The sequence below is a fragment of the Pseudorasbora parva genome, chromosome 10, assembly GCF_024679245.1.
Source record: "Pseudorasbora parva isolate DD20220531a chromosome 10, ASM2467924v1, whole genome shotgun sequence".
NCBI lineage: Eukaryota > Metazoa > Chordata > Actinopteri > Cypriniformes > Gobionidae > Pseudorasbora > Pseudorasbora parva.
Window position 1 is genome coordinate 22,830,709 of NC_090181.1, and position 23,000 is coordinate 22,853,708.

At 36.6% G+C, this 23,000-nt stretch overlaps 1 protein-coding gene across 4 annotated transcripts in view; it reads right to left on the reverse strand.

Annotated features, from left to right (window-relative positions):
* Window positions 1–2,010: 2,010 nt before the first annotated feature.
* Window positions 2,011–23,000, reverse strand: part of kif20ba (kinesin family member 20Ba) — a 30,052-nt gene continuing 9,062 nt past the window's right edge. For 2 of the 4 annotated variants that reach the window (XM_067455570.1, XM_067455571.1), the window contains exons 20-35: window positions 21,549–22,521; window positions 20,301–20,439; window positions 20,095–20,217; window positions 19,935–19,995; window positions 19,691–19,816; window positions 19,055–19,173; window positions 18,801–18,956; window positions 18,540–18,716; window positions 13,903–14,031; window positions 11,458–11,547; window positions 10,150–10,362; window positions 9,176–9,223; window positions 3,427–3,501; window positions 3,065–3,158; window positions 2,817–2,953; window positions 2,011–2,535 (exon numbers count right to left, since the gene is read on the reverse strand). In XM_067455570.1, the coding sequence (XP_067311671.1) occupies window positions 2,458–2,535; window positions 2,817–2,953; window positions 3,065–3,158; window positions 3,427–3,501; window positions 9,176–9,223; window positions 10,150–10,362; window positions 11,458–11,547; window positions 13,903–14,031; window positions 18,540–18,716; window positions 18,801–18,956; window positions 19,055–19,173; window positions 19,691–19,816; window positions 19,935–19,995; window positions 20,095–20,217; window positions 20,301–20,439; window positions 21,549–22,521 (2,738 nt within the window). In that variant the 3' untranslated portion in view covers window positions 2,011–2,457. The remainder of the gene's footprint in view (window positions 2,536–2,816; window positions 2,954–3,064; window positions 3,159–3,426; window positions 3,502–9,175; window positions 9,224–10,149; window positions 10,363–11,457; window positions 11,548–13,902; window positions 14,032–18,539; window positions 18,717–18,800; window positions 18,957–19,054; window positions 19,174–19,690; window positions 19,817–19,934; window positions 19,996–20,094; window positions 20,218–20,300; window positions 20,440–21,548; window positions 22,522–23,000) is intronic. The other 2 variants (XM_067455572.1, XM_067455573.1) reach the window with 2 other exon arrangements.

Here is a 23,000-nt window from a genome sequence, read left to right on the forward strand (position 1 = left end):
GGAAGCCTGTTTTCGACATGAAAAAAAAGGAAATTGCGCAAAAATCTCAATTGTTCAATTAAAAAGTCGTAATTATTTTATTTTATTTTTAAACTCCCAATTCTGACCCGTTTTGAAATTGGGTTGCAGGGAAAAGACAGAATTGTGAAATTAAAATAGTTGGAATTTCTCTTTTATTCCGGAATAACTCTTTTATTCTGTTGTGAAACAAAGCTTCCATAACAAGACCTGTCAAGTCAGGAAAATGCGTTTTGGTACCAGATTAATTTAGTGTAAATAAGCTACTTTGTGTAACTCAACGCTTTCAAATGGTACATGAGGTCAGAGATCCTCCACAGACATTTAAAATGTAAAGTTAAAGTATATTATATATATATATATATATGAAAGTATAAATTTATACTTTTATATATATACTTTTATAATTAAAATATATACTTTTAATTTATATATAAAATTAGAGGCCTATTCATTCTGAGGTTAAAGGGTTTTTTTTTAAAAAAAATTTAAAATCTACTTAAACCTACTAGCAGGCGCCTTGACCGTATAGCTCCATTTCTATTTTATCAGTGTTAAGAAATTCAACTTTTAAAAGGAATATAAAAAATGCATATCGAGACTACATCTACCTTTTCCATATCTCCACTGCCTCATATGAACACCCTGCCTAACTCAGTTTTCCTGTTTTACTGCATGTCATTTAATTTATTTAAACTGTTTTTTATTTTATTTTGTGTACAACTAAGAGGCGGCAGGATATGACACCTCATTTAACAGTACACAGTCACTCCAGCTCTAGAGATCAAATCCTCACCCAGGCACAAATAGGGCAAGATGGCGCATGTGACGGCGCATCAAATTGCCTCACCGTCCAAATTGGTTGGATTAAAGCAATAAGATACACAAAGTGGAAATCTTCACTGAGCATTCCTCTCGACGGTATCACTACTTTGTCTCAGACCTATTTAAAGCGCATCTCCTGATGAGGCCAAGCAATTAGACCCATCCCTACAGGCTCTCCATTCTGCCTCTCTTCAGCACTCGACAGAGTGGCAGGAAAGATAGAGCTGCACTCTGCCTGTTTATCATTTCAAATGATGTGGTAATTTTCTGCCCTAAATTATAGTTGCAGCAGATGATTATTACTGCATTGTTTGCCAGGCCTGGATGCCTCGGATCAGACTGATGCTTTCATGCCTCCCTGCTGTTTTCTGCACGCAGAGGAAGAGACCAAAAAAAGAGAGACTACACTTTGTGTCAATTAAGTGACGCAATAAAATGACAGGGACAATGACTCACCTTGTGCAAAAACAACCAAAAAAACAAAACAAAAAAACAACACTTACTGAGTGACATTTTACACACAAAACTCCTAATTACAGTCTCTCTCATCATGACACTACATCACGCACTTAAGGTGTGCTGAAGTAGACAGGAAGGAAATGCATATAAGAGCATGCAATCAAAACAGACTGTGAATGTAGTTTTTAGACCTCATTCCTAATGGTCACACAATTTGAACAAGATAAATTGCACAAAAAGCACAGCTGGCTGCACGTGCTAATTCTGCATTACTGTATTTACTTCCGCTTCTCATCTCTCTTTATTCCTCCTCCAACAGTCAGTTTTCACTCCTCCATTTTGTCTTCACCACATGCTCCCACACTCTCACAACTGTGATTCACCATTGCAACAGCCACCCCGTTCATATCCTGTCAGTCAGTGCCAACAAAGAGATAGACCTGTTCCCAGTTCCTCACCCTTCCCCTCTCATTCCATCTTAGATAAGCACACCGAAATTAAATTACCCATCTGTTACATAAGCATTTGTTCAGTAATTCAAACGAATAGTCCTTTGGGTTTCATTAGGCATCTGGAGCACAGTTTTACTGACGTGGTAATGGAGAGTCTTTATCATGTGAGTGGCATATATTAATGGTTTGTGACAGGGTGATAAACAGAAGAAAAAGAATATTGAAAAACAGGGAAAAAAACCCACAAAACCCCATAAACTTTTACTTTGTGCTATATTTTGTGCGCATGTGTATTTTTAACAATTGAAAAATAGAAAATAGTTAGAGGGAAACAACAGTTTTGCATTGATTTGCATGGAGCATAAGTACAATGTAAACGAATAACCGTGGTTTAAATGTGAAGCGAAAGTTTGTGTCGTTCTAACTCTAGCAGCAAAAATGTGTTCAGTCCTCCATACATGAGCTTATGAAAACTGTCAATCGTTTCAACAGTGGCACTAGTGTTAATTACATTTCCAGGATAATATATTATGTGACATATTTTATAAAAAGTAAAAAGAGAATTTGACAAATAAACCATAGGTATAATGTATGAAAAGTGCATCACATTAAAACAACACAAAAAGAAAAGACTATAAAGACTGGTATGATTTACAATACAAAAAATTTAAAATACAAACTAAAACAAAACTTTCCTTCCAGTTCATTTAGCAGTCCTAGTACGAAGACGTTTCTTGATAAGGTTTTCACTCTCTTTCTCCCCTGGATTTCGGCCAATGATCTATAAGGAAGATCAAATGTAAGCGGTTACTGAAATGCAATTTTACATTGAAATAAATTGAAAACATAGATATTTATACAAAGTACACTCATGTCATTCATATTTAGGTTATGTAAGACTTCAAGTAAATGCTGTTTCTGAAAAAAATTGTCAGTCTCCAAAAAAATATTAGGCAGCACAACTGCAAATAATGAAATATGCACAGCCTTGGTGAGCACAAGACTTCTTGATAAAAAAAAAAAAAAAAACAAGACACCAAACTTTGTTCACCATTACAGTACCTGATGGGCCGGTATGTCCATTGGGGAAGAGATATCTGGTCTGTCATGTTTTCGTTTGTCACGCTTGGGTTTAAGTTTCATAGACATCGCCCCTCCATCAGGGGACTTTCCACTCATCAATCCCATGATCCTCTTAGCTGAGACAGAGAAAGAATATGATTGTCATATAAACTAACAGGATGCCTGAGTATGACTAAATCTAGGAATGAACAAAGGGGCAATAATGATAGAATATGTTTAATCCTGACCTTTACTCCCAAGAAAGGTGGGAGAGCCCTGAAGAAAATCTCCAATCTTCTGGATCGTTTTTCCTCTTTGGTTTGACTCCTGGGAAGTTGAGGGCTATGAGGAAGGAGTTCATCAGTCACTGTAATCACTCAATAGTGCTCGAATCAGGAATCACAACTCTCCCAATCAAAGTCTTCAAGTGTGTGATGCATTGAGTCTGAGTCACTTTTTCCTTTCTTAACTCCTCTGTCCATACTTCCTTCCTCTACCTTATTAAAATCTAATAAATCTCAGTATCATACAGTGAGATTGATTTCACTGGTCATTATCATAGAATACATTTCTTAATACATTTACTTCAATAGAATGGGTTGTTACTCACCTCTTCCTGATGAGGCGTTAGGTGAGGAGTCATTCTACTCCTTATATTCCTTATGTTCTCACTTTCCACCCCATCCTAAGGAATAGCAAAGTGCAAAAGTAAACAAATATTAGGGAGTTAGGAAGGCTAACATAAGGCTTTGGTTTCGTTTAGGCCTGTTTCACACATTCTATGTCTGCAGAGCATGAGCAAAACAACATCAGATTTAGCACTACCGATTTTTACACCGTTCAAATGTATTATATTTTTTATAAAAAAAGAAAGGAATACCTATATTTTATACATTTTTTTACTTATATTCAGCACTTTTATTCATGCATTAATTAATCTAAAGTGACAGTCAAGTGTGTGTATGTATATATATATATATATACATATACATACACACACACACACACACACACACAGATCCTTCTAAATATTTTTGCATATTGTGATAAAGTTCATTATTTTCCATAATGTAATGATAAAAAATTTAACTTTCATATATTTTAGATTCATTGCACACCAACTGAAATACTTCAGGTCTTTTATTGTTTTAATACTGATGATATTGGCATACAGCTCATGAAAACCCAAAATTCCTATCTCAAAAAATTAGCATATCATGGAAAGGTTCTCTAAACGAGCTATTAACCCTAATCATCTGAATCAATTAATTAACTCTAAACACCTGCAAAAGATTCCTGAGGCTTTTAAAAACTCCCATCCTGGTTCATTACTCAAAACCGCAATCATGGGTAAGACTGCCGACCCGACCCTGTCCAGAAGGCCATCATTGACACCCTCAAGCGAGAGGGTAAGACACAGAAAGACATTTCTGAACGAATAGGCTGTTCGCAGAGTGCTGTATCAAGGCACCTCAGTGGGAAGTCTGTGGGAAGGAAAAATTGTGGCAAAAAACGCTGCACAACGAGAAGAGGTGACCGGACCCTGAGGAAGATTGTGGAGAAGGACCGATTCCAGACCTTGAGGGACCTGCGGAAGCAGTGGACTGAGTGTGGAGTAGAAACATCCATTGCCACCGTGCACAGGCGTGTGCAGGAAATGGGCTACAGGTGCCGCATTCCCCAGGTCAAGCCACTTTTAGGCTACAGAGAAGCAGCATTGAACTGTTTCTCAGTGGTCCTAAGTACTTTTTTCGGATGAAAACAAATGTTGCATGTCATTCGGAAATCAAGGTGCCAGAGTCTGGAGAGAAGGAAATGCCTGAAGTCCAGTGTCAAGTACCCACAGTCAGTGATGGTCTGGGGTGCCATGTCAGCTGCTGGTGTTGGTCCACTGTGTTTTATCAAGGGCAGGGTCAATGCAGCTAGCTATCAGGAGATTTTGGAGCACTTCATGCTTCCATCTGCTGAAAAGCTTTTTGGAGATGAAGATTTCGTTTTTCAGCAAGAGCTGGCACCTGCTCACAGTGCTAAAACCACTGGTAAATGGTTTACTGACCATGGTATTACTGTGCTCAATTGGCCTGCCAACTCTCCTGACCTGAACCCCATAGAGAATCTGTGGGATATTGTGAAGAGAAAGTTGAGAGACGCACGACCCAACACTCTGGATGAGCTTAAGGCCGCTATCGAAGCATCCTGGGCCTCCATAACACCTCAGCAGTGCCACAGGCTGATCGCCTCCATGCCACGCCGCACTGAAGCAGTCATTTCTGCAAAAGGATTCCCGACCAAGTATTGAGTGCATAACTGAACATAATTATTTGAAGGTTGACTTTTTTTGTATTAAAATAAAAAATGTTTTGCTAATAAAATATGCTAATGTTTTAGATTAGGAATTTTGGGTTTTCATGAGCTGTATGCCAAACTCATCAGTATTAAAACAATAAAAGACCTGAAATATTTCAGTTGGTGTGCAATGAATCTGAAATATATGAAAGTTTAATTTTTATCATTACATTATGGAAAATAATGAACTTTATCACAATATGCTAATTTTTTGAGAAGGATCTTTATTTATTTATTTATTATATATATATATATATATATATATATATATATATATATATATATATATATATATATATATATTTATAGTTACCAATGATTTATATCTTCACAAAATGCATCACTGTTTCCACAAGAATATTAAGCACCACAACTGTTTTCAACATGGATAATAAAAATAAATGTTTCTTGAGCAGCAGCATATTTGATTTCTTAGGGATCATGTGACTTTGAAGAGTGGAGTTATGGCTGCTAAAAAAATTAATAAATAAAAAAGCTGTTCAATCAGAAATAAAATATATATTTATAAAAAATGAAAATAGAAACCACTTATTCGAAATTGTAATACAATTTCACAATTCCACTATTTTTACAGTATTTTAAATCAAATAAATGCAACCTTGGTGAGCATAGACTTTACTTTAGTTTACATGGTAACAAAATGGTAATAAAATCTACACTGGACCCAAACCAGTGTTTAAGTGTTTAACCAATTTAAGTGTAGCTATAAATTGTTTAAATAGTCTGAATTCAGTCACATACACTGAATAAAAGGGTTTGTTCCAATCATTTGAAAATGATTGTTTCCATAAACCAAAGAAAATGTTGAAAATGTGCTGTTAACCTAAGTTGAGTGTGAATGCTGTAACCTCGAAATTATTATGTGCAGTTCACACACCACAGACAGTGAAACAGGCCTTAGTTGAATCAGAATGTTTGGCTGTGATTGTTCATGCAAGATGTGATTGATGTTATGATGATCACTGATGAACTAGTAATGAAAAAATAATTACCCAGTCGCAGTGGTTCATTAACCCTCTGCTGATGTTCAGGTCAGCAGGAAAATTTTACAACGTAAAATGCTAAATGCATACGGAGAAACACACAGCACTGAGTATCTGACTGATCTGAACCCTTAATCCCTACTGACAAAACACAAATTGGTTTCAGGTCAGCTGGAAAGACGGGCGCTGAAATTCTTGACACTCAAAAGAGCATAAACCCCTGAGGATTAGATGACAGATCTAGTGCCAAGAGTGCGCGGTGCATTAAAGCATCTTTAATAAGACAGCAGAGCATCTGCCCGATCCCTCTTTTACACACACATGAACAAATGCTACATGAAAAATATTCAAATCTGCTAAATAAATAAATGATTCAGTCTGAAAGACTTCTTAGTCTCTCTCCAGTGACTCTCCAGTCACTTTTCAGTCTCTTCATTTCTCTCTCTCCAACCTATCTGCATTTTTCCTCTATCACTCCATTCCTGTCACTATCTCTCTCTATCTAGACAATAAGATTGCATCTGTGACATTGCATGTGACAGCTAATGCCACGCTCGTAACAGCCGCCAACCTAAACGGGGCGGATCTCCGCCTGTCACACCTGTCACCTGCTCTCTGACTCGCAGGTTTGCATTAAAAGCAGACTAATGCCCTGACTTCCAGGAACTTGCCAAGTCATTCACTGTTCAATCGCATCAGAGGGAAACGCATGAAAAAAAATCAAGACCGATGGCTTGTTCTGCTGGTGTTTCCCTGCCATAAAATGATAAAGTGTAATTACAATAATTCAGAGGTGTTGAGGGTGAACGCATCACATGATTACAATGATTTCCCCCCAATTACATGTGAAATGTCATGACCTTGACGATTGTGTGGGTGAATGATGAATTAAGGGTCTACAGAGCATTATCTCCCAAAGCCTTTGTCTTTTATGCATCATGTAGAAAAAAAAATGCCCTGCCAGAGGGGCATGGACAGCTGTTACAGATAATGTTACCATAACGGATCTGTAAACTACATAGCAAAACCCGCTCCATTTACAGCCCCACCTTGATGAAAGGATATTAATTATTTGATGCATCAAAAGCTTCAGGGATAAATGAGTCATAAGCTGCATTTCCACCATCAGGAACCAAATGGTCACCATTTTTTTTAGGAACTTTAAAGGGTTAATAGGACTACTGGTAGTTAAATTTCTACATCTTTACACTTTATAGGTACTCTGTTAAAAGAGGTCTGGACTATGCCATGTTCTTCTTTTAATAAGTGAATCAGATGCCTTTAAAGCCAACATGTAATCACATTTGCAAACTTTACTTGTGTAATTTAACATTTCAGAGTATAACAATATTCAACGAGAATAAAATAGATCTTGCCTATCAGTAATAGACTGAATTGTAAATTCTAATCTATTAAATCTCAGAATAGAGCTGGCATGAACGCAAGTTTGCAGTTAATTATGAAGGACTAGTCCCTGATTGACAGCAGCTTCCACATTTGAGGAGGCTTTTAAACGTGAGACATGGAGGCTAAAGCTCATTCTTAGGAGCATTTTGATGCATCCCAGCGACAAAGCTTTTTCAAATCTATTGACAAATATATATATTTGCTATGATTGCTATGACCTTTATTACATTAACTGTAGTCAAAAATGTAGTACAACTTTTAACAGCTTTAAAGGGATAGTTGACCCAAATACGAATATTACCCCAAGATTTACTCACCCTCAATCTCTCCTAGGTGTATATGACATTCTTCTTTCTAATGAACACAATCAATATTTCCTGGCTAATCCAAGCATTATAATGACAGACCAAAATTTGGAAATTTGTCAGAAGTCTCCCCGGAGCTAAGTGGAGTACTTTTATAATGGATGCATGTACTTTGAAATTTTGGGCTGCCATTCATTACCATTATAAAACTTGAATTAGCCAGGACATTTTTAAAGATTACTCCGATTATAAGAAGGAAGAAGAATTATACTGAAAGAAGAATGTCATATACACCTAGGATGGTTTGAAGGTGAGTAAATCATGGGGTAATTTTCATTTTTGGGTGAACGATTCCCAAAAATATGCCCAAATACATTACTGTTCAAAAGCCAGATTATTTTGAGGTCTGGATTTTGAAGACTAGAGTAATGCCATATTTGATCACTACATTTTAAAATTGTAAATTAGAAAACAGTTATTCTAAATTCTAAAATGTATTACGTTTTTTTTTAAAAATCAAATTAATGCAGCCTTGGTAAGCAAAAAATAAATAAAATAGTTTTCAAAAAGTTGTATGGTTCAAAAACCATAAAACTGACCTCAAACTTTTGGATGGTAGTGTAGCTAGAGTATTTGGCTACTGGCTAACATCATTTCTGGCCTAGGTCATTGGAAAGTGTATTAAAGGAATAAATGACTCGGCAATGAAAATTCTGTCATTACATACGTTTTTTTTTTTTTCTTGTGGAACTTAAGAAAAAAAAATCTGAGGAATCATTAAGTAGCGCTATGCTGAAATGATATTTGCTTGCCATTAGACTTCTGCTTACTGACATCCAACCAGCACCACGAGATTTAGAGTACAGTTTTGTCCTTTTTATTTGTATGAAGTAGAGCTGCATTCAAATTCCTTAGAATACTATCTTTTGTGTTTAACTGAAAAGATAACTGCATATCGGTTTGGAACGAAAGGAGGGCAAACAAATAACAATTTTCAGTCAAAAAGTCAATTTGGATCTCATGTTGACTTAAAGGAAGAGCTCTACCAGTATCTTATTTAATGGAACACTTCCATCACACAGACTTGCACAAATTGATTTGGTGTGGAGGAAAACTACAGAGGGCAAAAACAGTAATCACATAATTTATGGATTTATACTTCTAATGTCCAGCTCAGTGTAACCTGAGGACATTAACATGACCCTTTGTGTCTTGGCTGTCAATATCTGGTTCCAGACCATTAGGAGTCCTGAAGGTGGATGAGCTGTTGTAGTAGGATTAAACAGAAAGAGGGTACCTGAGGACTGGGTTTCTTTTTCACCACGCTGCTCCTGCCTCCTTTCTGCTTCAAGCGAACAAGAAGCGCCATAAATATGGTTTGTGCCATTCAATTACAAAACTCTCTAACAATTACCAGCTACAGAGCATGTGAAAGCGTGACTCTGTTGCCAGGGACAACCAGTTTGAGAGCACAAGATTCTTTGTCGATAAGAGGTCACTTTAAGCAAAGAGCATTCTTTCAGTGTGCAACATAACATTTTTGAGAGAATAGCATAACCTACCCAGACAAGAGACTCGTAAGTGCATGGCTACCCTTATTAAGCGTGATATAATAAAATATCAACACCCTGTTTAGTCAGCATTTATGGTAGTTTTGTATTTGTGTATTGTTAATCCCTTTGTCTGAACAATTCAATAAAGTTTCCATAAAAAGGTTCCATAAAAAAGATTTCTATAAACCTACTGTGTATTCTATAACTATTGTTACTGCTCCCAGAGCGAGTGTCCGCAAGTGTTTAAGTTGCCTGTAGAGAGTGTGTGAGGTTAGGCCAAAGCACACTCAACCACACACATAAATATATTCTCACACTCAGAACTACATGCTTAATAGGACTGCAATTTTGCTGCCCATGCACAATGAATCCAATCGTTAAGTGTAAGTGAGCAAAATTAGAGCCTTGTTAATGACTAATTAGGGCAATTAAAGGGCTGCTGGCTGTGCAGATTAGGTCAGCAGCAGATGGTCTATAGATTTTTGAAGAATTTTAATAATAATTTTAAAAGAATTATGAGAGAGGATGAACTTTGTGTGACAAATCTGAACTAACATTATACTAAATTTCCCATGACTGTAAGGCTAGAAATGGAAAAGATTAGACATTTCGCTCAAGCACAAGATGATTGAAGGTCATTCCAGTCACAGCACTTTATTTTAATTTGTGTGAACTAAGAACTATTTTCTAAAGCCCCTCCATCTGATTCATTTCTCACCTTATCCATCTCCCCGCTCTTCCTCTTACGCGTGGGTCGGGAGATTTTAACAGTAACGGCAGAGACTTCTCCCTGCCGCTTAAGAGCGAAACGATCCGGCTGCAAAGGGCTGAAGGAAATTTCCAGCTCTGGACGTGGAAACCTGGAACGTCTTCCTGTTTCCGTGGAGATCTCTGATGAATCTAGCACCAACGGACAGCTAGCGGATGAACTCTGCAATATGAAGATTATCATCATCTATTTGATTATCATAATCACTGGAATGATAATTATGGCTGGTAATATTGTGAAATATTACAATTTCAACACCCGTTTTGTATTTTAATACAAAAAAATACATTATATTGCTTAATATTTTTGTTGAAATGGCTTCATTTTTGGTTACACTTTATATTAGGTGGCCTTATACTATTTAATCACATCAAAAAATATATACAATGTACTTATTGTGCTCATATTGTATTGCAAAACACTTTTGTTGATATTGAGGTGGGTTATGGGTAAAGTTAGGGACAGGTGTGGAGGTATGGGTCAGTTTAAGGGTAGGGTTAGGTATAAGCGAGGTGTCAACAGCGTACTTAATGTAAATGTAACTACAGAAATAAACTATAGCTGTAATTACATACAGGTCACTTTAAAAATGTAAGTACAACATAAAAACATGTATGTACACAATAAGTGCATTATAGCAAATTATTAATTTAAATGTTAGTACATTGTAGTCAAGGCCATCTAATATAAAGTGGGTCCACATTTTTCAAGTTTCTTTGATGAATAGAAAGATCAAAAGAACAACATTTAATTAAAATATAAATATGTTGTAATATAAATGACTATCCAGCAAGGATTTTAAATCATGATACTAAGACAATAAAGGAGAAATCTTACTGACGCAACATTTTTAAATGGTAGTGTTTTTACATAAACTAATACATATTTAGCATTTTAAGCTTAAATTATTGAATTTTAAATTAACATTAATCTATTATGAACATATATATGAATTAACATTGAAAATTTGTATATTAATAAATGAATATAAATCTAGGATAATTAAAAACTGAATTGTTTTATTGTTAGTTCATGATAAAACTTTCCCTTATTACAGATGGATCATTCAAAACTAAGAGAGGAATATGCATGTTTGTTTTAGAATTGCCCCCCCCCCCCCCAAAAAAAAATTGATCTGCTAAGTGCAAAAAAGTGCAACAAACTAAATGAAAAGCTAAAAGAACATATTTAACAAAATGTAATTGTGATTCAACATTGATTCAACAAGGAAATGATAACCAGGTATTTCATTTTTACCTGACTAGTGATAGATCCTCTGGTTCTGCTCGCAAGTTTGAGCGTACTGGTGTTCAGAGGCTTCACATCAGACAATTCGTCTTCCATCGTCTAGCACAGCAATTGAGACATTCAATAAATCAATAAATTCTAATAAACAACACATATCACCTCAGGTTGGTAAAAATATACATTGAGAACTCCCTGAATGAATACATGTGTTCAAATCAGTTTGGGGACATGATTCTTTGGAAGTCATGTAGAGAACCAAGAAGTAAAAAGAAATTAAGGACAGTTTTTATTCTACTGACTATAATTATACAATTCAATCCATATAAAAGCTCTATTCATATAACTCTCAGTTCCTCCTAGCATACAGAGAACTCAGCTCATCTGAGGCAGGGCTCAACATTGAGCCTGTTCATTTTTTCCATAATCTTATTCAATTTAGGCTATGCTTCAGCATTCATTTTATATTCATAAATTTGATCTATAAATTAAAATTAAAATAAGACTCTATAGGACTGTTACCAATCAAATTAAATAATTTACACTGAAAAATTAACACTGCATTAAAAGAATATACAAATAACAAAATGTCGGAAAGAATGTTTAAACCACAAATAGCTGGCCGCCTTGATAAGCGAGTCATTCATTCAAACGATTTAATCAAATTTAAAGGTTTACTTTAGTGATTTAGCATTAAAGGGTTAGTTCACCCCAAAATTTAAATTATTTAGTTAATTACTCACCCTCATGTCGTTGGACACCCGTAAGACCTTCGTTCATCTTCGGAACACAAATGAAGATATTTTTGTTGAAAGCTGATGGCTGAGAAAGGCTTCAGAAAGGCCTCCATTGGCATTCTGTACATTCCCACTGACCCACTCACAAAACCCATAAAAGGTACAAAACGTTACAAAGTCCATCTCACTACAGTGACTGTACAATCATTTTACGTTTTACGACGAAAATAGTTTTTTGTGCGCAAAAAAATTAAAATAATGACTTTATCCACCAAGATATTGTCTTCTGTGTAGGTCTCGGACGTGAACTCACGCGTCGCTCCTCTTCGCTTCCGGGTCATGTATCTGAATGGCGGATCTGCGTCATATTCTAGCGCATGCATCAGTTCACGTCAATAATTTGGTGGATAAAGTCTTTATTTAAATTTTTGTGTGCACAATAACTATTTTCGTCGCATTGTAACATTACAGCCACTGTAGTGAGATGGACTTTGTATTGATGTCTTTAGTGCCTTTATGGGTCTTGTGAGTGGGTCAGTGGGAATGTACTGAATGCCATTGGAGGCCTTTCTGAAGCCTTTCTCAGCCATCAGCTTTCAACAAAAATATCTTCATTTGTGTTCCGAAGATGAACAAAGGTCTTACGGGTGTCCAACGACATGAGGGTGAGTAATTAATGAAATAATTTACATTTTTGGGTGAACTTACCCTTTAAGCTTTTATATTTAAACTGGGTCATTAATGTAGTTGACATGTGAAGTGAAAAGGATAACTATAATGTATGGTGGAATAGCACTTTTGAGAGTACTTCGTCTCGGCACTCCTCCTATTGACGGAAATGAGAGGGGGAGGGGGAGATGTGAGGGAGGATGTTTCAGCCGGGACTTTTTACTGCACAAGTCAAAGTACTCTCAGAAGTGCTATTTTGCCATACATTATAGTTATCCTTTTAAACCCGCTCAGAAAAGCGCCACATTTTATTTTGTTTCACCATACTTGGTCGTTCAGCTATTTGTAAAACTGTATTTAAATAGGGAAAACGTGGAGGTGTTTGGTCAGGTCTAATTTGATCTCTGTTTGGTACCATTAGTGGAATAAGCCAAGTGCTATCAAAATGTCACCGCGCGTCAGAGCGAATAAGTGCACGCACTGAGACGAGAGAGGTATGCATCAACTCGTCTTAAGGGAATAACTGCTAAATATGAAAAAGTGGTGGAGTATCCCTTTAACTGAGTTTCTTTGTGTGATCTGTGCTCATTTGTTTTCGATTTCTCCTCGAGAGACTGCACAAGCATCAACAGCGCAACCTTGTTACCATTAGTTCATTATATTATATTATCCACTATCAATTGCCACTTACACTAAATTAATGCGGATTCGCTAGTTATTTTTGTGATTTTTACAGGATACTTGTCCGGTCGGACAAGTAAAATTCTCTTTCCCTTGCCCTTCAAAAAATGCACTTGTCCCGGAGAAGCGTTAATGTGGAGCCCTGTGAAGTACATTATATTAAAGTAAAATTGATCTTTGAAGGACAAGGCCACACTTTACTTAGTCATAATGATATTTTTACAAAATGCACAGCTATGACATTCAGAGCAAACCCACTTCAAATTACATTCTGGGACTTTTGACAGTGATTATATTTGTCATATGCAGACTCTAATGAATCATCAAAGCTAATGGGTGAATTGTCAGTAATAAGGCACTCATGTCTGACCTGGGTAGATGAGTTTCTGCAAAGTCTGTCGTCTATGACACTGAGCTTTTCCTTTAGTTTCTGGATCTCTGCGTCCTTTGCAGCCAGCTCTGCCTGCAGTGCCTCGGCCCTGCTGTCCTCAGTGAACTCCTGAGACAGAGACAGAATGTTAAAATATGTAAAAATGTTGGAAAGAACGCTTTATGTAAGAAGGAATTAATTATAGAACAATATAGCAAACAATCAAGTGGTAACACAGCTATTAGTTTAGCTTTTGACGTTTAACTTTTTCAGTAATACACATTAAATGTAGTCACGCATGATTTGACGTGATATGATAAGCGATTGTTAGATTTGTCATGTCATCCAAGATGTCTTTCTTTATTCAATCGAAAAGAAATTAAGGTTTTTGATTAAAACATTCCAAGATTTTCTCCATATAATGCACTTCAATGGACCCCAAACAGATCAAGGTCCAAATGACAGTTTCAGTGCAGCTTTAAAGGGCTTTGGTGTCATGAACTGGCTTTATTTCTTTTTTATACTGTTGTCTGAGGTCAACTAATGATGTTTGTGTGGTTTTTACATTCAAAAATATTGCTGGGTTTTGATGGGCATGCCGCACTGGAGACTTGGAAGTAAACACCCACGGCTTGGATTGGATAAGATTAGCATATTTAATGAGCTTCAGCTCTGCTGTCATATCTAGGCCCCTGTCAGTTCTCATGAGGGAGAGATTATTTTGAACGAGGCAACTGCAAAGATTTTCTCGATCACAGGGCTTGTAAATGTCTTTATCAAGTAAATACAATGATTTATTTCTCATCCACCCGCGATTGATTGGAATATTATTTCTGTTTCAAATAGCCCACAGGATCGGAATATATAAGTGCAAACCGAGCACACACACACAGACAGACAGACAGACAGACAGACAGACAGACAGACAGACAGACAGACACACACACACACACACACACACAGGACTACTATATACTACTACTACTATTTACTACATATAAAAAAATATGTTTTACTCACATAAGTGTGTTGCACCATTCCTGTCGGATCCAATATAGAAGGCACAACATTGTGTCTGCAAATCCAGCACTTGAGACTTGTTTACAAACAATTCCGCAGTAAAATGAAGCAAATACATGTATATGGTCTTCCCCACGTGAGCTGGAACTTCATTATAAATATGAATAAACACGTTTGTGATTTCACGTAATATGCAATTATGTTAAAAGGTTCACGCTTAGCGTAGGCAGAAGTGTAATGTAAGGAAGGAGGACTATATACACATATTAAAATGTCTTTGTGTCAGTTTATTGTTTAAAACATTGTGACGTCACGAACGCACAATACAGAACAGAGCAGGGGGAGCATTTGTGCTTATAAAACTTAAACTTTTTATTTTTTGTTTAAATGACTGATCGTTTCGTTAGATAAGACCCCCTCGTCATCGTCTGTTATCATTTAAAGCCCTTTAAAGCTGCACTGAAAGGACCTTGAATTTGAACCTTGGAATCGTTTGAGGTCCATTGAAGTCCATTACATGGAGAAAAATCCTGGAATGTTTTCATCAAAAACCTTAAAGCTACACTGTGTGATATTTTCCCCCATCTAGCGGTGAAAAGGTATATGACCAGCCAGAGAATATTATTTTCTGTTCCTCCAAGTTCCGATTTCGTTTTAACTCCTAGGGTGGCCGATTTAGTCCAAGATTAACATGGCTTCCAGGTCGAGCTCGTCCATGAGTGCCATCGAGTGTTAAAATGCGAAAGGCGAAGCTTGAATTTATTTCAAGATGGAGGAGCAACATGGCGACTGACATTCGAACCCCTCTCCCGTATGTATGTTCAATGGCATATTATAAACTTACGAGAATACTTTATTACTTAAAAGAAGTAAATATACATTAATGAGCACATATTTTTGAAAGAACTAAGTGTTTTTAGCTAAGAATAAACTAAACATGTTATACAGTGTAGCTTTAACTTCTTTTCAAATGAAGAAAAGAAGACATTGACATCTTGGATGACATGGAGGTGAGTAAATTATCAGTAAAAGTTTATTTAAAAGTGAACTAATCCTTTAAAGCAGCAGTCCATAGTTTTTCCTCTTAGTCGCCATCTCTGTTCGAAATCTGGAATTACATTATTTGTGGAATTACCAACTTTAAGCAAGGTGTGCCTCGGTATGGTGTGCACAGTGCGGAGGTATCCAATGTTTTAAAGGGGAATATGCGGCTGTCAGTCACTGCGCCAATGTGGATACAGTCATTCAAAATCACAGATTTTATTGTTTGAAAGTATGACCAATGTCATTTGAACAAGCAGATAACATCCACTTTTGTTTTGACCAGCTAAGTGAAAAAAAAGCATTTCTATGAAACGCGATGATTAAATCTAGCGTGTGCTTATCATATCACATCAAACCGTGCAAATCCTTTGTTTTCAAATTTTTTATGTTAACATCAGCATAGCGTGGCTACATATTTTAATGTGTATTAGGGCTGTAGTTCAGTTTCCATTTCTGTGCAGTCTAATTTCTAATCGTCATATACCAACCAATGAATGTGGAGTCGAGGTGAATTGCTCCCTCTCATAGCTAGCACAAAATAATTAATCTTTATTATAATGCACATAGCAAAACGAGAAAGGCACAACAAAGAAAACTCAGTAACTGTACGAATTAAGTGAACAAGTATGCTATTGTTAGTGTCTTACCTGTCCAGCAGAAAAAAAGCTGATTTAAAACATGGAGTTCACGCCAACTTTTAAAAGCCCTATATCCTTTTTTTCGTATGATCCTGGTTGTCTCTTTTTTCTGTAGCCACTCCGAGGTGCAAAAATGTATACGTTTAATTATATCAAGTGCCGTGAGAAAAGGCTATAAATCTCCATATCCAACATACTCACATGCAATATAGCCTACTAGCCGAGACACCTTCTTTATGTGTACAGATGTGACCTAATGATGCAAAAATATGCTTGAATTTCCAGTACTTGCTCAAAAATTTATTTAGGATAATTTTCACGGGCTGCAGCTTTAAGTAGATAATTCTGCGAACAACTGCAATTGCAGATTTCAAACAGCGATGGTGACAAAGAGGAAAAACTGCAGACTGCAGCATTAATATATTTTAAGATTCCTGTGATGGTAAAGCTGAATTTTCAGCAGCCATTATTCCAGTTTTTAATGTCACATGATCCATCATAAATCATTCTGGTGCTTAAGAAACATTTCTAATTATGATCAATGTTGAAAAATGGTTGTCCTGTGGGAACTTTCTGAAATTTTCTGTGGAAACCATGATACATTTCTTTCAGAATTTGTTGATGAATAGAAAGTTCAAAAGCATTAATTTGACATAGAACATCATACATGCCATAACTTTCCCTTTCAAACTATTTAATAAATTCTTGCTGTATACATTTTTTTAAGGTGCCCTAGAATGATCTGAAAATATGTTATATTGTTCTCTGATATCTACATAGAGGGTATGCGGCTTATTTAAGGGTAAAAATTGCCCGGATACAGTTTTACAGGTCCATTTACAACCCTATAAATTGTCCCTATGATGTAATGCTCTGTTTTTGCCTTATTTGGAAGGGTCATGAATATTAATGTTGAGCTCTGCTCTGATTGGCTTATTTCAGCAGCTCACACAAGTTTAGATGTTCAGCGAAGCGGCCCGTCCCGTGAGTCCTGACAGAATACAGACTGACTGAATGACACTCTAAACAGAACATCTTAAATAGAGATTGCTAAAATGCAGCCTACATGTTTATTCAGATCATCCACGCACGAGAGAGCTCGGGTGCATATGGTTGCAAGATTGCATGTTTAGATAAAACACCAGATAGTATACGCGTTCTTTTCACAGAAAATCTCTGATTGTGGTATTTAATTTACTGAAATCTGGCAACGGCAAGCACGAAGGCTGGAACGTTCTTCTTTAGACAAGCTAGACAATGCTGTCTCTCTAAGAAACGTTCAATTTAATCAGAAATTGTTTAAACAGTCAATAAGTGGATAAAATCGCTACTTGCTGCTTGCAGGAATAGACTTGGAATTACCCTTTATTCAGTTTAAGACGCTGAGCGAAGCTTGCTTGAAATGGGCCGAGCAAAAACAAACAAACTTGAATTAAATTGTTGTGGTATCCGATTATAATAAACATCAACCATGACTATTGACATTTTTGATCTGTGGAAAGGGTTTGAAAAGTCCTCATGTCCCAGGCTGTGCAGGGGACATGACATTTGTGTCCATGAGCTGCTGTTTTTGCTATCCTGGCGTGACTCATGTTTAACTGATGATTTGGCCACGAGACAATCAACATGTTCAGACAGATGCAAATGTTGGGGGCGTATGCATTAATGATCCCAGCGATTGCATCACAGTTGGTGTTATGTTGAGAAGCACTTATTTTTCCTTGGTGTTTTTCATGCACAAGATTTACATCAGAAGTAGGAGGCAATGGTGTTTGAGACTCACAGTACGTGATGTCAATGTACTGAACTCTTATTATTTCACCATGGCAATGTTAATTCAATTTTTCATTCTAGGGCACCTTTAAATCTTACTGACCCTAAACTTTTTGAAGAGTTTGTGTACATGGTGAGGTCTGTAACAGGCACTTTACTGACCTCTGGTGTTTGGGGGGTATTACTGGTCTGTATGATTTTGATCTGTTGGTCTTTCTCTGCATTGGACATGATGAGTTTCTTCAGCTGAACTTCCAAAGCAGAGACAAGTGTGTCTCTCTCTTTTCTCCACCTTTCCATCTCTTCCTCACGAGCAGCAAGACGTGTGGTCAAAGACTCCTAATTGACGCATCAAGAGAGTCATTCTCTCTTTGACTGAAAATACATGTGATATTGTCTCTGGAAACACACACTGCTCTTTACCATTTCAGCCTGTTGACGGGCATGCCGTTCTCGATCATCAGCGAATCGTCTCATGTCCTGGTTCCTCCTCTCCTCAGCCTCTTTAGCCTGACCAATCAGATCCAACTTCTCCTCCATCCACTTCCTGCGCTCTGCCTGGTGCTTCTCAGTGGCCAGCTACAAACATGAACCCCGTAGAACCAAACTATAAGAACTCAAGCTCACATTTTGTCTTACAGTTGAAGAGAAATTGAGAAAACATTTGGACACCAGACCTGTAAGCTCTCCTGGGCCTGAGTGGTCTGTTGTCTGGCCTGTAAAACATCATCAGAGATCGGTCTAGAATCTCTTTTGTTCCTCTGTTCAGGAAGCGCATCTCTTAACCTCACCAATTCTGGAAATAAATACAGTGTCATATCCAAAATCTGAGACCAAAACTAGGATTCAGTATTAACCATGAATCCTACAAATATACAGGTTTTGAAACCATTTTGTTGTTGTTGTTGAAGTTGAACAAGATTTTGCACTTATTCTAGGTCACTATCAAATAAATACATTTATGACTGGTCATGTGAACTCATGTACACGTGTTCAGATCAGACTGTCAGATGTTCTTGTTTTTTATTGAACATTCCATTGAATGCTGGAGAACATGATTATGTGTCACTGTCAAAAAAGCAAATTAAGGACACTAAATAGAGTGTCACTAAGGCCGATCAGAAATTGCTGAAATGTCAATTTTTCTATTAAACTTTAACTTCTTGTTACTATTATATTAGAATAAGCAACGCTGAAATACATTTGTCATATACACATTTTACTTTTTTCTGTGTATAATCCTTTATATATACATATATTTTGGTACAGTATTAATGTATCATGAATGCAATATTGTCCATGTAATTTCATACCCTGAGCGAGGTCATGTATCTGAATCTCTCTGTTGTCAAGCTCAAGGTCCAGCTGTGTCTGTGTTTCCTCCTGTTCCGTCAGAGCCAAACGCATGTCTTCAATAACACGCTCTCGCTCTTGCAAATCTGCAGAAAGCATCAATAAACATTAACATTTATTATTTTAATGTTGTACATTTAACATTCACACATTTAATTAAGCACTTAAAAATAAATGGTATCCATTGTTGCAAACAAAAGATACCTTTACATGCTTTCTGATAGAGCAGCAGATTCTCATCTGATTTTGATTCAGAGGATAGTTCCTGTTTTAGAAGAAAGAGAAAATATTCAAGCCGCAAGGCAATTTCAATAAGTGTTTCTGTCTTTGTGGTTTTAGGTATTCATCGCTGTATGGTGCTTACAGCTTTCAGCTGGTTGATGATGCGGTCCCTGTTGGCGATCTCATTCTGAAGCTGCGCTTTCGTCTTTTCTAGATCACTGAGCTTCAGTCGTAGAGATTTCTCAGAATCTCGCATGGAGGAGATCTATATCAAACAACATAAGGAGCTCTGACACATTTTGACCCAGATAGTAAAGACATTTAAAAGAGTGAAGAGTGAGTTCTCACCTCTTTCTGGACCTGCTGAATCTGTTTCTTTGAGTCACCAAGTTTTTCCCGAAGATCAGATGAATCATCTTCACGTCTGCGTAGATCAACAGCCAGACTGCTGATCTTACACACGCTAGTTTTAATCTCCTCCTTTAACCTGAGAGATGACATACACAAAAAGAATTATGAAACAAAACATAAATTGTTGTCTGATTAATTGGCCAGTATTTGGGTAATTTTTCTGCATCATTAAACTGTATCTCTTCTTTATCTACCTTTCCCTTTGATCAGTTCCAGATTCTACTTTCTTCCAATGAAGTTTGGTAAAATGTTGTATAAAATTTGTTTTCTTTTTACTTCCACATGGCTGTGTACATCTCATGTGCTACTAATTATATATTGGTATTATATTACCCACCCTGCTCTCTAGATATTAACATCAGCTAATGATAAATCTATGTTGGTCAACCACTTGTTAAAAGCTTTAAAAACAGACCATTAATCTGACAGAATCAGATAGTCTACATAATCTTGATTACAAATACATACTTTTCGTGCTTATCCAGAAAGAACAAGCAAACAACAAAAAAAAGCAGCAATCTTGTGCAATATCTTTGACAAATCAAGCAAAAGACAATTTCAAACAACGAAGAGCTACATTTCTTAAACAAAAATCTTAATATATTACAATAAAAATTTGTATTTAAAAATACTCTTTTATATTTTTTTTATTACGCTACCATTGTAAAGTTTTAAGTTTTGAAAGTAGTCATTTATGCTCACCCCAGAATATTTTAATCAAAACTAGAGTAAAAACAATGGTTTTCTATTTTAATATGTCTGAAATTCAAAGCTGAATTTTCAACAGCCATTATTCCAGCCTTCAGTGTCAAACGATCCTTCAGAAATAATTCTAATGTTATTATTAATGTTAAAATATTTTGTGGAAACCATGAAACATTTTTTTCAGGGACTTTGATGAATAGAATGTTTAAAGGACAGCATTCAATTAAAATAGATTTTTTTGTAAAAGTTGTAAGAACAATGTAAAAGCCATTACTTTCAATTTTGATAAATAATAATTTCTTTTAACTGTTGAATGGTATTGGAAATAAATAAGATGCATGCAAAATACAAAAATAATGAATTGTGTGTCAGTGTTTTGCAACAGTAATTAATCATTAAATTGGACTGATTTTGTATGGTGGTTTTAAGTGACTTGTGTTTAAGGAAACTGTATTATAGTTCAGGAGGAAAATAACTGACCGGTTGATCTCTTCTTGTCTCTTCTGTAGCTCTGCATCTTTCTGAGCGATGGCCTCCTCTGCCACAGCCAGCAGCTCTCTTCTTCTCTCCACCTCCCTCCTGCGCGCCTCTTGCACTGCTTGTGTCTCCTCCTCCTCCAAACAAACCTGTGCTTCCTTCAGTCTCTTCTGCAGCACTGAAAGCTGAGCCTCCTTTGACGCTAGGTCTTTCTCCCTCTGTGCAAAATCGGCCTCCTTCTCAGACAGCATGTTTATTTTGCTATTGATGTCCCTGCTTTTAGATCCAAGAGTGTTAGGGTTTGTCAGCCCCACCTCCCCATCTTTAAGCCCCTGCTCTTTAGACAGAACTTCTGCATCTTTCTCCTTCTCTTCCTGAAGGCATTTGACCTTCACCTCTAGTTCAGCTTTGACACCAAGAAGGGTGGCAACCTCAGCCTGCAGGTCACAGTTGACTTTTCTGAGGGCATCATAGTCAGCTGATGTGTTTTTAGACTGAAGCAAAGCAAAGGTTTCAGTTTTCTGTTTCAGTAGTGTAATTTCCTGTTCAAGAGTCAAAATGCGTTTGTTCTTTTCTCCCAGTTCACCATCTTGCTTAGCCATTTGTAATTTGGCAGAAGCAAGTTCTTGATACACACCTTTTAAAAGTTCTGTAGTGTTGCTAAAACTGGATACAACGTCTAGCTTCAAATTCCTGCAATCCACTGCTGTTGCCATAGGTTTGGTTTCCAAGAATGTCTGACACAACTTCTCTGATGGAATATATTCTTGCGAAACTCTTTCTTTCAGTTTAGACTTCAAATCCTGTATGCAAACTTCTAATGTGTGGCATTCCTGCTCCAGATCTGTGATCTGCTTGTCTTTTTGTTTGGCTTCAGCAAGGCAACATTCCAGCTGACCTTTGACCTCAAGAAGGGCGGAGTCTTGACACTCATTATCTGCAACATCATCTTGGTCTTTTAAGTCCTCCAGGGGACCTATGAAGAATAGAGAACTTTGAAAACACTTATATTGATGTGTCAATGTGACAAGCAATAAAACAATGTGTTTATTTTATGTGCTTAATATAACTGGTCCAACAAGGTATTTCAAATGTATTGCTAATAGACTAGCAACAAAGCCAGTGATCAATTTAATCTAAAATGCACTAGTCTTTACTTGCACATAAGCATGCAAATAAATTTCAATTATGATTTCAATATGAAGATGAAAGAGGGGTATTTAAATATAAAATCACTCAGTCTTTAAGTCTCCTGTTTATACACAGGAAGCACCTCCTGTGTGCCTGGGATGCTTTGATACAGTAAAAACATTTATTTTATTTTTGTTCTTTTTTTAAAAAAGTTATATGAAACTGAAGCATACTTTGCCCTGCTTATATGGCTTTCAGTGCTTTTAATTTTGTGCAATGTTCTCCATGTGTAAAATAAAAAATAAAAAAGTACTTTATTCATTT